At 39.2% G+C, this 16899-nt stretch overlaps 1 protein-coding gene and 1 long non-coding RNA gene across 4 annotated transcripts in view; one reads left to right on the top strand and one right to left on the bottom strand.

Moving 5' to 3' along the window:
- The window catches only part of NPR3 (natriuretic peptide receptor 3), a 48600-nt gene extending 39691 nt beyond the window's left edge, over nucleotides 1-8909 (top strand). For all 3 annotated transcript variants that reach the window (XM_083816276.1, XM_083816275.1, XM_083816277.1), the window contains one exon: nucleotides 1150-8909. In XM_083816276.1, coding sequence (XP_083672402.1) covers nucleotides 1150-1261 — 112 coding nt within the window. In that variant the 3' untranslated portion in view covers nucleotides 1262-8909. The remainder of the gene's footprint in view (nucleotides 1-1149) is intronic.
- On the bottom strand, nucleotides 6646-15265 carry LOC310889178. The gene is made up of 3 exons (XR_014576422.1): nucleotides 14992-15265; nucleotides 14352-14440; nucleotides 6646-12446 (listed from the first exon to the last, which is right to left on the bottom strand). It is a non-coding gene; the product is annotated as an uncharacterized lncRNA (long non-coding RNA).
- Nucleotides 15266-16899: the final 1634 nt, after the last annotated feature.

The following is a 16899-nucleotide window of genomic DNA, read 5'->3' on the forward strand; positions in this document are numbered from 1 at the left end:
TCTGATATGTAGCTTTGAAAGGATTTAAACTCAAAGAGCTGCATTTCTGAAAGAAGGATTTATCTGTGGGAATGAGCTACTACTGAGTGTGCTCTGACTTAAATATACATAAGTGAAGTAAAGAACATAGTTTTTTCTAGTTGTTTTGGAGCCTACAGATACAGACACAGATGTCTAGGGAACCTTTTCAGAATAATGTAGGTACCCCCTTTCTATTGAGCCGTATTATCCAAATTAAAACCGTGGTGTTTTGAAAATCCTTCATCCACCGCCACGTATCTAGCACTGTCTTCTGCTACACATGCAAGTGGAACAGAGCTTTCCATGGCATGCAAGCATTTTGTCATGCACTTGCACAAGCAGTACTGTGTGCAGATGGGGCTGGACTAATGCCCTTTCGAAAATTTGGTGCCGAAACTCAGTAGAAGCATAAATGCGTGAAATGTAAACATGGTAGTCTTATGATTTTGGGGCATAATTTGGGTACTAAAGTGGAAACTGAAAGGCAGTCAGAGGGTTTGTTTGACATAAAAATTAGCTTAACAGGATTCTTCAAAGGCTCTAGAGGAAGACACACAGGAAAAAACTGTGTCTAATGCATGAGCAACTGTATTTACGTCTTATCTACCATCTACATCCCTCTTCTTAATTCATCTTACTACCTCCTCTGACATTATAAACAGAATAGCTTTCTGAAAGGGAGACAGGAGGATTAGTTAGCTAACATACAGCTTCAGTGAGAAATGCAGTTGAGTAAAGAGTGAGATCCGTTGTTTGAACTCTGCAGAAAGTGCCCCCCATATACAGGAAAGAAATTTGGCTTTGATCAGTATAAAGCAGTGATGTGACACAGTTCACATGACACTTCGCAAAAACTTCCTAATCACTTAGATCAGTAATTTTCAAAGAAGCAAATGTCTGTGTCTTGGTGCTTTGAGACTGCTGTGTAGAGAGTAACCAGCATTCTTGAGCCTGGGTAAAATGTTTCAAGGCAAACTACTTTAATCTTTGACCAGGGTTTCACATGCTGTCACATTTCATTTTTCAACTGGCACCCAGCTGTCCCCTACGGGCATTCTTTATAAGGGAAGTCCTGTTATCCTATAGCTGGAGAAGGATTTCTCACTCTGTTCCTCTCCTTTCATGCAGAAAGAAATACAGAATAACTATTGAGAGAAGAACTCGACAGGAGGACTGTAACATGGGGAAACATCGGCAGTTACGCGAAGACTCCATTAGATCTCATTTTTCTGCTGCATAAAGAAGAAAAATAATCCCATTCTTCCTGGGGAAAAAAAAAAGAAATGGGGAAATGGACACAACCAAAGACATCAGTGTAAAAAGAAGAGGCTCTTGAAGAACTCAATCTTTTAAGCAGTAATTCTGTCTTAATTTTTTTCAGAAGCTCAGGAATGATTTACTAATCACATTATGCCGCATGGCCTTTCATCTCATGAAAAAAAAAAAAAAGATTCAGTTTGATGTTATAGGATGTACTTAAGAAATACTGTCTTTACATATTAAGGCATATATTAAGGGCAGCAGATCTGGGTTTAGTTGTTGGGGATGCCTCATTCTGTTCCCTGTTTTTTAGCTCCTACTGTCTCCTTCCTTAATTGCATCTCACTCATGGGTATCAATATGGTTTCACAGACAAAGATGCTGGTTTGCTGTCAAATTTAAAAAAAGGGGGGGGAGGGTCATTTGGGGTATGAGCCTGCATCACTAGATCATTATCACTGATTACAGGGAATAATGCAGAATTAGACATACAGAGCTTAGTCCTTGGAGGGAGCTGGCACTTTGGGTGTAATTAACTCCACCGAGTGTAACGAATTCCACTCGTAGGCAGGTGGAAACACACACAAATCATTCTTCCCGTGTTTGTGTAATATCACAATCAAAAGCACTGATTCTCCCTCTTATGCACTGAGAGTTAGGAAAAACTCCAGTGAAGGATGTGGAGTTTCACTGGTGTGAAATAGTGAGAGAGAGACGACAGGCCTCTGGAGAAGGCTTGCCAATTCTTCAGTCTTGCATGTTTTATCACACTCTTCTCTCTCCACTGCCATCACCTTTCAGAGAGGCAAATATCATCTATGTGGAGCTTGCTCCTGTTCCCAGTGAAGTCAATGGCAAAATCCCATTAACTTCAGTGAGTGCAGGATCACATCTAAGATATGTAAATATGAAAGTGTGTAACTGAGGCAATTCAAAAAGTGGTCTTTTTCTGTAAAAATGACATTCCATGCTACCATTTTATTTTTAGGATATTTTTTTATCTTGTATTTTTCTATTAAAATATCTATTTTTGCTTTGGTAGGATTAAAAGTTAAGGGAGAGAATGTTTTGAAGATGTATTTTTTTGACAGGAGTAACATGCAGAGAAAGTCAACAGCTGTAAGTACATTTTAGAAGCAAAATTTAGGGGAGGAGAAGTGACTTTATAGATAGTAACAAACTTTTTGTCCCCCTTTCTTCTCCAGGCACGTGCAACATGCAAACATTTATTTTAAACAATATAAATGCAGTTGTCAAATTGTCTATACAATGATGGCTCTGATCCTGAACATAATGAACTGTTTGCATGTTAAACAGTCCCAAGTTAATCAGTGAGACCAACTAACTATTCACGTGTGTGCGATTAAACACACAAACAGCTACCTTCAGGAATCAGGGTGGTAAAATGCTGCTCTAGGGCTGACTTTAATCCTGCTGCCATTGGTATCCCTGGGAATTTTGCCACTGACTTTACCAGGAGCAAAACTGAATCTGTGATGAATTAGCTACTGGCAACTTATTTTATATTAGACAGAGGAGAGCTCTTTCTAGTCAACAAATGAACAGCTATTATTATAGATGTGGTAAAGAAGACCTGAGAAAATACTGTCTGTGAGAAAACCCAGCTATGACTATGACTGTAATGCATGAAATCCTTTGGCTCATCCTATTCTGATTTCATAAACAGAACTTTGTGGTCTCAGGAGTCACAGTCAGACTTTACACAATAGTTATTGTCATAACTGGCACTGAAGCCTGTGTTCTACAAAACTTTTATGCTCTGAGAAGCCAGAGTGCAAATTCGAAGAAACCATTTTGGGGTAGCTGGAAGTGAATGAAGAGCGAAAGCTGGCTCTGTCTTCTTTTTGCTGTTTTTTGTTCATGGGGAAATACTCCATGGAATAATTCCTTGGCCTGTTTTTGCTATTTCTTATATTGCACTATCTCTTAGCATATATAGTGGCTCATCACCTGCCTCTGTGCTCAATGTCCCAGGCAGCCAGAGGGCCAGGCTTCCTGACTGTCAGGGCAGCTGCAGGATAGATGATGGCTGTAGACTGGGTAGATCCAGCATCTTTAGGACTCGCTGTAACAGGCGTTGTTCACCTGCAAGATTTATATCTTCCCATTTTCCAGTCAGGGCCTGTATGACTTCTGCAAAGGTTTGTTATCCAAAGTAACACTGATCTCAATGGACAGGTTTCTGAAGTAGCCTCCATATCTCATGGGCACCAGAGAAGGATGTAGGCTCGAGCGGCATTCATACTGTCATAGAATTGGGGAGAAAAAACATTCCTGATTATTTTTTTTGATTTTTCTTTTAAGTATTTGAGTTTGTCTAGTGACTGGTTAAGGATTTTTATTTGTTTTTGTTTGAAAAAAAATCAAAGGGAATTTTGATCTACTTTTTGTTTTGCAAATATGCTTTTCAGTATTTTTTTTTAAATATATTTGACTACTTTTCCACAGAAAAAGGGAATGAAATATTTTAAACATGTAGAGGAAATAGGGTATGATTTAAAGGATAGACCTTTTTTAGAAATGATGTTTGCTATGAGTTGCCTTCAGTCTGAACTGGTACCCAACCAGTTAAGAAGTGAGGCAGTAGCATACATCTGCCTTTACCCTGTGCCACACACAGTCATGTCAGACTAGAAGATCAGAGCAACAGTATCAGACAGGGACAACAAATTGTTAGGACTTCTTTATTATGTGATCTTACTATAACTAAACATCAAAAAAAATTGCACGAAAGGTCACTCTTCAAGTAAAAATAATTCCCATCTTCAATTTTATGTAGGGTTTTTAATAGTGACTTCCAAAAGCGTTGTCATGAGATATCTGTTGATGGAATACTGATGCAGGCCTGGCCACAACTTTACAACCCAGCACTTCCCACCTTCTTTTAAAGGTGAACCTTTCTTGCTTGTTGGAACATTTCAGATCAATGGGCTTTAATCTTTCTAAATTGGTGTACACCAGCGCACTTTTCCAAAGGAGGTGTGGAGATCATTTAAGATGTTTCACATAAGTAGTTCTTCTTAGCTGCCTCTCACAGGCTGTGTGTTAATAGTTCCCAGGTCTTCCAGGAACCATAGATCAAAAACTGTCTTGAGTTTAGATTATTCAGCAGAGATTCTTTACCATCTAATGCACTTTTCCTTTCTGGTTCATGTGCATTAGCTCAATGCCACAATGTTTAGGCTTTAAACTCAGTAAGGGAATGTCTAATCAAAATAATAATAATTGATTCTCAAAAGAGTTTTCAAAGCCTACATTTTTGGCTTCAACAAATTACCCATATTACAAACATACATTGCAGAGCAGCACAAGGAGAGCCTTGACTCAACCCAGCACTTCAGAACACATTTAAAATATGCTTGACTTCAGCTTCTAAGTGCTTTGCTCACTTGGGACTAAAGGGTATAATCCTGGCCATGCCTGAACCAAAGGGAGCCTTGCTGTGTGCTCGAATTGGAGTGACGTTGGCCCCGTACTCCATATGTTTATTGCACAGTCTTACAGTTGTGCCTGCTAAATTGAAACTGACCTGATGGCTTCGTGTCTTTTGTTGAAGTGGCAAATTCTGCTAATTTAGCATTTCATTAAACTACCAAATATCGGTCAGCTTAATAGCTGATTCACCTCAAAATCCTCTTCTTGAGGATTATATGGACAAATTACCTCACTTCCACCCTCTTATCTGCAACATGTAGACTTCTGCTGCAAGTTGGCTGTTGCAGTATACTCTCCAAAATAGAAAGATTAAGCAAAAGTTTCAATAGTACCTGTGATTTAGTATGCTGGGATCCACAGCTTCAGTCAGATGCCTAGATACTTTGATGTGGGCCAGAGGTAGTTCTGGAAGTTTTGCTTATGGACAGTCTGTGTGTCCAGAGTCTGTGGGTCCATCGTACCCATTAATTATCAGTTTCTTTTGTGATGTGCCTCAGTGAAGATCAAATCTGGCTCAGTTCTGAGAACATTCAGCAATTGCTAAAAATTGGAATCAAAAGTGTTGTGCACTTTGCCGGATTGTGGCCAGAATTCAGCTTATTAAAGAGTTACATTTGTTGACTTCTCAAAATATATTTTGTTGATCTGCTTTCAGCATGTCCTTAAGAAATGCTTTATTGCATTATTGAAAGTATTTAATAGTTTTTTAATGGATAGTTATTGAGATTTAACTAATGCTTTGAAAACACTGGGGAGGATGGGAGTTGAGCTGGGCAAAGTAAGCCTGTACCCAGAGAACATGTTTTACCAGGAGGTAGATCTGATTCATTTTTGGGGCTTGGAGATCTAATTACGCTCTCATTAAGCAAATGAAAAAAAAACTCTCCTTGATTCAGTGGAAGCAAACTGAGGCCCTCAGTGAAGTGTCTTCAGGCTTTACACTCAGCATCTTGAAGCAGTTCAGAGTGAATTTCTCAGCTTTGCAGTAGAACAGGCTGCATCAGCCTTAGCTGACCTTGGCTCCAGAGCAATTTTCACCTCATGAATGCCATAATGCTCCTGGAAAGCCAAGAATAGACATCAAAGACAGGAAGCTAATAGTCCTGGTCATAAATTTCTTTGGCAATTCAGTCCACCTTTTCCGGAGCTCAAGACAGTTCCACATCCTTCACTACCCTCCTCTGTGCTTCAGCGTAGCCATGTAGCTGTTCTGTTTCTTCAGCTAAAGCAGTTGAGGTTTTTTTTTTTCTCATTTTCTCCCAGGGTAGAATGAACGCTGTTGAATTCCCTATTTTTCATGCTCTTTTCTCTAGCTTCAGAAGTACTCTGAAAGGAGACGGCCATTTTGCGTCATGTTGTCGGACGTGCTCCCTCCTTACTGGGAGGTGGCTGTTTTTTGTAATTTCAGCCTTTGCTCCTTGTTGGCATGCTGTTCAGCCACAGGCACACCTTGCGTTGGGCCACTGCCACACCAGCCTCTCTCTGAGATCTAGGCCCAGAATTGTCTGGTGTTGCCTGACTCTTGAACTATGCAAAGGTGAAAAATTAGGTTGAGCAAAAAGCCTCTGAAGTTTAATTGGAATTTTGCAGCTGGCATCCTTTCCTTGTAAGAACATCCAAGGCTGGCACCACAAATTGTAATTACAGGAGCAGTCCCATTGAAGTTAATGATTACTGGGCATCACTGTACACTTGGACGTGCAGTAGTCCAGGCATGGTCAGATGATGTCAGCCACTGTCTTTTGTTTTTACCCTAATTGTTGCCATAAAATGACATCAAATGTAGTGACCCCACCCAAAGCAGAGCAGATGGACACGGATGAGTTTCTAATGGAACCTTACTTGTTCTGGGGATCAGGAACATGCTATAGCAACTTGTGAATGAATGTGAATGTGAAATGTGAATGAACAGCAGTGAATGGCGAAGGAACATGTTCCATGGAGGCAATTTTAGCCCTTTTTAGAAACAAAGTAAAACAAAAGTTACTTTCTGGAATATATTTTTGAAGACACGCTGGAAAAAGTTTTGCCTTCAGATGTCATGTGTGTGTCTCCTCTCCTCCCCCCACCTCCCCAACCCCCTTTCTTTCTTGCTGTTGAAAGCACAAAAAGATCTGTGTGTGTGTGAAACCTTTCAAGTGGAAGAATGGAAGTGTTTGCACTGTGCCCATCCCTGCTTAGAGGCAGAAATGAATTCAGATGGCTTCAGGCCTGTATTTTTTCCATTCTCAGATACCATTTAACATTCTGAGACTGATGAAAAATGATTGATGAAATTAGAACAACTAGCTATTTGTGAGAGACCTCAGACCTGGCTGTCTACAGGGGTCAGCAAGCTGTGCAGCAGACTTTGATAGTGTTGTTTCTCTTCCAGAGAATGACAGGAAGCCTAAGCACTTTGGCTTGCCCCAGTGAAGCCTTAAGTCTGGCATAAATGCAACTCCCCCTTTATCTCACCAATAGAAGACAAAAGGATAAAGGTTGACGTTGGTGTTTTTAAGAGGTTACGGCTGGTTTTGATCAAGAAGATAATGCTGCCATGGCTTTGAGGCTTTGTTGGGGTAGTGTTTAGTTATGTCCAGTGTATCATTACATAGACTGTTTTATTATGCTATTACTTCTTCCAGAATTTACCTTGCAGGAGGCCTCTTACCTGACATAGACTGAATTTATAGTATACAAAACTAGCTTTCAAAAGAGAGGCTTAGAGTTCATTCAAAATCTCTCACTAACCACTAACTTAATATTCTGCATCAAAGGCAAAATATTCTCAATAATATGACACTGTTAAAGTTTGTATGTTAAGCTATAGTACTTCAGAAATCTTACGTGGACTCATTAGGTGTTAAATCTCTGAAAGGTTAAAATCCACTCTGTGTGAAGTATTGCTTGGTGTTTCTGTTATGTGAATGTTTCTAGAGGACACTTGAGCAAGCAAAGAAATGTACCAAAAAGGGTATTTAAAAATAATCTTGTTTTAATGGTTTCTTTTGTAATCTCAACTGGTATGCACAAGGAACGCGCAATTCTCTCCATCCAGACTAAGATCAGAGGGTTTGCTAATGTTATACTGAACCTTCAGCAGTTGTAATCAGTACAGCTGTGCTGATTCATGCTTGCTGATGGTCTGGACTTCTCTTTCTCTGTGAAGCTAAAATGCAGTGTGACATAGGAACAAGTTACCACTGAAAAGTCGGTGTCACAGTTAGTAATCCGTGGCCAGTTATCCTGGTGCCGTGTGAGATGATAAAGGTGTATTTGGCATCTCCCTGATGTAGTTTTGCAGCAGATGACATAATGAATTCTGCAGTGTAGGATGCAAATGATGAAGAGATCTGTTGAGAATATCGGGAAAATATCTGTGCAGTTGAGTTAGAGAGAGAGAAGAGGGAAAATACTCAGGGATTGATTATACTCCCATGATGATGCTGTTGACCGTACAGAGAGTGGGATCAAGCTCTTTCTGCACAGTACACTGTCTTTATTCAATATCTAATTTCTTAGAGACTCAGCAGAAAGCTTATTCACCTTTTAAATCCCACATAGCCCCCTTACCCAACATTTAAATGGGATTTAAGGGGTGCATAGGAGAGGTTGTACCATGCCTGTAGGCCTGGGTATGTGCTAGTAACGAAGTCTTCTTCCCTGTGCAGGTCTAAAAGTGCTGAGAAAACTTAGGTAGAGTGGCAGGATGAAGGCAATGGGTAGAATTTGCTGTGTTTCTTGTGCATAATGTGTAATTACCACAAAACTAAGAGGACTCAGGATAGACACTGTGGACGTTAACTTTGTCCCCTTTTTTGGGTGATGCTGTTCATTATTGTAAAAATACTGGACAACAGAGAAACCTATTATCAGTCTAGTAGAAATCGAATGGAAAGCTGCACAGTATATTGTACTGATGTAAGTAGAACTATCTGCATATAATGTGATTTTATTTATTGTTGTTTTTGTGTAGAGGAGAGTGAGTATTCATGACTGTGGATATAACCTTTGTTTATTTGTGTAATGTATTTTATTTCTTTTACAACTTGGTCATTTAAAATACCTACATTCATTGGTGTCCTTTGACTTTTTATTATGTGCATTTTCTTTTACACATTTTAAAAATGCAAAAATATCACATACCTAAATTGTAACAAAATGTTTCCATTAAAGAAATAGGAATATGGTATCACCTGTTTCCCTGGTGTCTTTTGTCACATGTTCACTACTCTTTTGGTCTGTTTCATCTAGAGGGTAATATCAGATGGTAAGGAGGTAATAACAGGAGGATTATTGAGGGCCATTTAAAACCCTGACTTTTATGATGACTAGCAACTGATTAAAACAGAAGTCAGTCTAACCTGTCTTTGAAAATATTTCCCCTAGCATATTAAGGTCTGGGAGCGGTTTTAATGGGTATAAACAAGTGGTGAATATTTTTCTACTTATTCTCAATCCTTCAGGAATGTAAGTAAATAGGAATCAAATATTATTTAAATATGTTGGAACTTTATCTAGCAAGCACTAATTTTTATAGCCTGTGGAGAGGCAAAACTCACACATTTTACCAAGCTCTTTTCTTTGCAGCAATCTTATCAAACTGGGGGCATTTCATAGGGTTTCTTTCCTGTGCTTTTAGATACAGTCTTCAAATTGCCCTGTTTTGTCTAGCCGCCTGCTTTCTGTAAGCATGTGTCTGTTGTAGCAATGTTGCCAAATTTAAGATTCATGCTTGAGAGTATGCCAAGCCTTTATAATCTAAAATAACTGGGAAATGAGCATGAGGAAGAAATATCTGATCGCACTTGTATCACAACTACAAGTACCAAGAATTCTCTGGGGAGTTGATACAGAGATGGAAACATCCTCTGAGTTAACTATGGACCTAAAATCTTTTTGCAGCCCAGGAAAGGATAAAGAGTAAAAATACAGGCTCGGAGAGGCCCATTCAATTAGGAGAGGGTTGAACTACTTTCTTAGCTGCAATGCCTTCCACTGGTAACTGTCCCAATATGTCACTAAATTTAATAAGCTCAATACTGCCATCAGGTAAATGAATGCTACCAGTTTGTACAGCTGATTAAAGGTGCAAAGAGGTTAACTTTCCTGAATTTGTATAAAATAAGCCTGGCATATGTTAAAATTCAAATTATTTTAAATCTGCCTCAGAGATATACATCTAATTTTATGAATGTTGTACAGACACAAATTACTATTTTTCTGTATTTCGCTTGATTTTTTTTTTTTGGTTTTGTTTTTAAGCTCTTATATTTTCATCTAATTCTAATTACAGTCAAGAATTGTCTGAAATTAACAAGAGATTTTCCAATATTATTTTATAAAGAATTGTAGAAGGAATTGTCTAAGTACTGTTTCATGTTCCTAGTAACAGCAGTGTTCATTAAAGAGGTTCTGTGATCTTTTTAAAAACCCACATTTTACATGACTCATCTCCAGTGTCTTCAAGCAATTTACGATTCTAGTCAGGATAAACTGAAGATTATTTCACTAATGTTTTCTAACATTCTAAGTTTGCTAGAAGTGAGATCAATAATGATACATGCTACCCTGCTGTTAAATTCTAGTGATGCATCATCAGGGAACACAGCAGGAGAAACTCTGGCATCTTTCCGTAGCCATGGAAACAAATCTAATCAGCTTCAATAGCATAAAGTTTTGACTCATGTTTGGGAACATGTCATGAGACATTATTGACTGAATTTGTGTTCAGTATATGGCCCTCATGCTTTTACTGCACACCCAGCATGTTGTTACCTCCACACTGGTAGGACTTCTTTCCACTGTCACTGACTTTTTTTTTTCCTTTTTTAGTGTCTTCTTTGAAATGAATGTTTGACAGGTGTGATGAGTTGTGCGCATGTATACATACATCAGTATTTATGAAACAGTTCATCCAAATGCGTTAGTTTTCTTTTTGTCAGGGTCATCAGCCAGTGTGACAGATAAAAATTTCATCTGATGAAATTACTTATGGCAATTGATCTTCAGTGGTAGCAATTTTGGGATATCATTCTAGATATCCTGTAACCTGGCTAGACACATTTTTTTGTGGCTTTCTTAGGAAACTATTTCTTGAGGAATATTCATCACATTTCTGAAAAAGTATGGTGACAGTTGAGCCAAATCTTGGTCTTGAAACTCAGCCAATGTTTTCTTGACTTGAAAGAGTACTGCCAATGAAAAGTAATTGTACAACTGACAGAACCTCTTTTGTTGCCTCCTAGGAATAACCATAATTCTCAGTCTGTGATGCCAAAAGGGTCTCCCTGTGTACATATACTACTCTTGGTATATTTTCCTGAGTCATCTTAGGACTGGTTTGATGGTCTTCAATCATCTGCCTCAGAAAAAAACAAAACAAAACAAAAAAACAACCCTTTCTATAAGTAATTACTCTGTCCACTACAGCTATTTGTTCTAGCAGTACACTGCTTTGTTATCATTGCCCATTGCTTCTTGACACTGCCATTCAATTTACACAATAAACCCCTGCTTTCAAATTTTAGATACATACATATAGCTTAGGTACTAGCTGAAGTTGAAAACTGTCGCCATGGATTTATGTTTGTCCAGGACACAAGGGGATGTAGGAAGCCCATATCCTTGGAAGCCCTGTTCTTCTTCCACCTGTACTTCTGCAGTACTGAAGCCGACGATTTCCCCATCCTGCTCTATTCCTTGCACTCCCTGTGTGAACAAGCACTGAAGTCCAAATACTACTGTGCTGCCTACAAACCAGCAGCTTCACAACTGGTTATTTCTGTCTCCCTTTTGGGGTCTAGCAGGCTAAAGCATGATCAAACCACACAAAACATACGGCAGAAGTTGCCCTTGTGCCCCTGCCTCTTGCCTGCTATTAGTATAGTAGTGACACATCTGGGAAAAGTCAGTGTCCCAGATTTGGATCAGGTATAGATTGCAGTTTTTCCAAGGGAATAATCTAAACTTTAATGCTGTTAGCGAACCAGTGACTTGCTGAACTCTTCTGCTGTTGTATAAAAAAATCAAAATGCCTCAGTAAAGGCATTTAAAAATAATTTTCCCATAATTTAAATGTATGTCTAGACAAACAGACTACATCAGGGATTTATCATTTATTTCTCTTGCTGCAGCAGAATAATCATTTTATTGTTATTTAGACTTCAAAGGGAAATATTGAGAAGACACACTATATACCATGGCTTAGGGGCCATTCTTCCAGGAATGTGAATTTCTGGATTTAAACCCCTCTTCAAACCAAACAGAAGAAAGATTTGATCTGGGACTTGTTACTGCCCTTGTAACTGTTACTGATTAAAAGGGCAGTAGAGGGAATAGTGTGATTTATGAGATCTGGCCAAATTAGGTGCCCGAATCAAAGACTGGACTAAAGGCTCTGAAATCTGAAGAAGGAGAAAGCTGCTCTCATAATGAAACTTTTCAGATAGTGAGAAAGTCCCGGCAGCACTGTCACCGATCTTGCACACATGTATAATATGCGCCTGCTGAGCATTACCAGAAATGATTATGTTAAAGTGTGAAGTATGCTGATACTCCCCCGCAGTACCTACCTCCACGTGCAGGATGGAGGGTCTGAAGGAATAATTCACAGCCCCTGACTGAATCCTTTCATGCAAGATCTCTTCATAACAAGGGAAGGGATCCCTGTTTGATTACTGTGGTGTTGTATGGGATATCGACTGGAATAACATTTTAAGACATACCTGTGTAATGCATCAAAGAAACAAGTTCAATGAATAGGTATTGATAAACACCCTCAACTAGTTCAGGAGAACAAAAAGCATGGCAAGAGCTTGATGAGTGGAGGAAATTAAGTTGGAGGAATTACATTACTGGGTAATGACGAGAAAAAGGCATATAATAGATAGAGGAGTTCAGGGCTTTGGTATCTGTTCTCAGAAGAAATTTACCAGAGCAGAGAACTGGCCAGTATCCAACCTCCTACCCCCCTGGGATAGAGAGAAATGAGGCTTTCTACTGGGTCCTGGGCAGTTTTAGGGAAGAAATAATGGAGTCTCTGACAGGAAGGCACCAAAAGGTTTAAAGAATGTGGACTAGACTCTGCCCTTCTGCATGCCTTCTTAAACAGAAATAAACCTCAGAACCACCTGGGATTCACCCAGCACCAGTTATAAATAGGAATAACAGAGTAAAGACATCAAACAAAGGAAAATGTAGGCTATGTATCAGGAAAAATTGCATAAGAGTGTGATCTATTAGCCCTCAGGCACCCCTCCCAAAGGGGGTGCGGGTGGAATTTCTGTTGCTCAAAGCATTAAAACCCAAAGCCCTTGGGAGTGTGCTGCAGGAATGATCCTGCACTGACTAGAGGGAGGATGAGGTGATTTAGCTGGTGGTCATTCCCACCTCCAAATCCCTTTTATGTATATGCCAGGATGCCTTTAGTGACAAAGCTACAGTTCAACGCCAGGGCTGAAAGCAGCCTGGACACAGCTTGAGAGTGATTCAGAAGAAGTAGACAGGAAAGGAGGTATAGAAAGAGGGGCGGGGGGGGGGGGGTTAATTTAACTGAGACAAGCCAAAGTCTATAAAAAATTTTCCAGTTCAGTTTGGGATGGGAACTGAGGTTGAAACAAAGAAAGAGTGGTTAAGCGATCCCATCGGTTCTTGAATATTTATAGATTCATGTCACATGGCAGTGGCAAGTACGCTAAAGCCTTGTTAACACTGCTTTCCTTAGTCAAAGCCTGACAAATTAATACAGATATTAAGGGCTCCTGCCACTGTGCAATAAGCCCTCACCTGGGTCTGACCTGTCTGAAATTCTTTCTCCTGCCTGAGCTGCAGCTGAAACAAAAGTTTCCACCGGCACCAGCACCAAACACTTAATTTCCTCCTCCCTACAGCTCCCTGTTCTCTGCCAAGGAAATAAAAATGAAGGAGAAATAACCTTTCCTAATCATGAATGTCTGTATAAGAGATCGTGTTTTATTTCACCTCTTTACATTGTCGGTCCTTTCTATAGCCTCTCTTCCCTTGTTTTTGCTTGGTCATTTTTTTCCCTTTATTTCCTCCTTTGTCCTCTACAGTCCCTCTACTCCGTACCTAACCTCCTTTCCCTCCCTCCACCTGCCAGTTTTTTTAAGTGCTTGCTTTCTCTCTCTTTAAAGCTGGTTTTAAAATTGTTGTTTTCTTGTTTAGAAGAGTCCACCTGAGTTGTCTGTGCCTGGTGAAAAAGCCTCCATCACCCTGCAGCCTGAGGCAGTGAATCTCTGGCCCAGGAGCCTTTCCTTCGGGTCCACCAGGCTGTGCTGAGGAGTTATGCATTCTGCTCCTTTTGTCACTGTGCGGGCTCTTTGTGCCATTTTGCATCTGTGCTGCTGCAGGGACTGTTACTGAGGGAGAAAGTACCTTTGTCTAATATTACTAATGCTCTGATTTTATTTCTGGCTCACAGCAGAAATGTAAATAACCACAAACTGCATTCCTTCAGAGGACATTGGTTATGCCATCTGTCCATTAGCGATTGCCACACAGTGTCACAATTATTTATTTTTTTCATAAAAGATAGCACAACTTGCCTTAGGACATTCTGAAGATTTTTTAATATTTTTTTTTAATATTTTTTTTAGAAACAATCAGCTTACCTCTGATTTCTCAGGACTTAACCTCCCAGGCTGGAAGAATGATTAAAACCCAATTGCAACACTGCAGCCTTCAATTACGCAGAGAACACCTGTTGAAAACGAAGTTTATTGTCTATTAAACAGATATTAGGAGCCAGTGTTCTGCTAGAACATAATGTACCTAACTTGGCAGGCTAATGTTAACAGGATAGTACCATTTCAGAGGGAGGAGGCAAAGACACACCCGTACTTTTTCCATGATGCCAGCACAGTTCTTCCTATTCCTATAGGGCTGTAAAATTTGAAGCTGGCTGTATTATCCTTAATAAGACCAACAGCCCTATGTTCAGGCAACAAAGAGAGCTACATCTCAGAAGAAAATCTTTGAACTGATAGTAACTGCATCTTAGATAAAGCTTCACAAAGGTACAAAGCCCTTCACAAAGTTTAACCAACACACACCACACGGCATTGACAAGAATGTATTGAAGTTTTGACTGAACTCCAGCCCAATTTTCCTAGTCAAATAAGTTCTTTGACTGAAACTCTATGTAAGTTGATATGTCCCATGACTAATCAGGCATCTGACATGGCCCTTGCATTTCTGTTGTTGATTGGACTAAATATTGAACCTGACTATGGGGCAATCCCCGTAACTTACGTGCATCAGAACTGGCTGATTGGGTTAAGATGCTTCCAGATACCATTGGCTTTGAAAAAGGACTGGTGGTTTGAAATCTCTCTGTTCAGCAGTGCCTCATCTGAGATATTCTGATGTAGTTTGACTTTTCCAGTGGCAAAACCTTGCTCTGAGAAAATTAGATCTACATTAGATTGGGTAAAGCAGGACCATATTTAAACAACGCATCCAAAATCACTAGTCATTTGGAAAATATAAGCATTAAAAAGTCACTGAAAACAACAAGGAAACTGTACAGGAAAATCTGAAATACTAAAAAATAAAAATAAAACAAGGAAATGATTTTTAACTATGTCAAATACTCATAAGGAAAGGCATGTGCTTCTTTCATTAAAAAGTCAAGAACAATCCTAATTCATTTCCTTTTTGCTATTGTGAATTGATACAAATACCTCCTGGAATGGCAGAAGCCCCACTAACCTTGCGGATATAACAAACCTGAAGCCAGCAGTTGGCTAACACCCCTATTCAAAACACAATCTGAAACAGGGCTTTCAATCAAGACCTCGCCTCTCAGGTCTGCAGCTATGGTAAGTTTAAATGCAGACGTGTTTACATTACATTTACAGTGCTCCAGTGCTCTGTGTTTCACACGTTGCTTAGGCTCCCTTGTGGTTGCAGGGTTAACTGGATTAATTCAAGCTTCCCAAGAAGGTTAGCATCCTAGGTGGGAGGCAGGAAGCTGGACAGTTTTGCAAACTATCCGTCTCCTTTTGCTAATAGAGCATATTGTTTCCTATCATATTTAAATTCTCAAAATCAAGGAGGTAATATTGTACTAGCTAAATACTGCGTTGCTAGCAACTTAATAATCCTAGACAAATTGTATCAGTGCATTCTTATATGCAGCACACTGTTTTCTGTTAGAGCATTCTATATGTATATGAGAAATACTAAAATCATGCATTAAATACACAGTGAAACAGAGCTAGGTTGTGTATCTATGTGTTATTTTCAAAAGGTTAGGACTAAGTGCTTTTTAATACCATAAAATTCATGCCTTCTCTGTAGATTTACAGATTTTTCTCCAATGCCTGGAAGAGAAAATTTATAGTTGAGAAGCAGCTGTTTTTAATGGAAATGATTGCCCAATTTATCCCCTCTTTTCCCTGATCATACTTCTTTTCACTCTCTTTAGGTGTTGTAGCATTCAAAAAGGAAAAATAGAGCTCTTAGTGTACTAAGTGATGAACCTGAGAAATTATTCAAGATCTGCCAATATGAGTTCAGTAGAATTATTTCCACTGTCCCACCACTGAAATTGGCCCCAAATGAGTACAAGATTTCAAGTGTAAATGACACTATCAAAGCAAAATACGTTTGAAGATAAAATATATCTTTTCAATGTTTATTCCAAGTTATGAAACATCTTGATATGTTTTCAATTTGTTGCCGTTCTTACACCCGGTCAGATGGTCACATATGAAAAGCTTTCTATGTGAGTTTGACTGAAAAATATTCATCAGTGCTGTTTTCCCTTGGAAAATTACTGGGTAAATTTTGTTTGAAAAATATTTTCTATTTTCTGATGAGAAATATACTTCATCAAAGAACTGAAAACCATTATTTCAGTCTGAGGTAGTCCCAGCAGTTTTAAGTGGAGGTGTTCAAATGTTTTGATGCCACCTTACACGACTTTCTTCTTCTCAGTGTTAGCCTGGCAGACCAGACTGCATCTTGCAGTTTTCATAGTGTGTATAAAATACGCATTGTCCTTTACAGAGGAGAAAGCTGAGTATTGTGAAAAAGAAAAGTCTGGTGAGCCCTGCTCATAATACTCTTTCCTTCAAAACCCTTGATCAAATGTTACAGTGTCTTGAACTGAAAAATATTCCTTTCTATCAATCTTTTAAAATGTTGTTTTTCTGC

Source organism: Anser anser (assembly GCF_964211835.1).
Source record: "Anser anser genome assembly, chromosome: Z".
NCBI lineage: Eukaryota > Metazoa > Chordata > Aves > Anseriformes > Anatidae > Anser > Anser anser.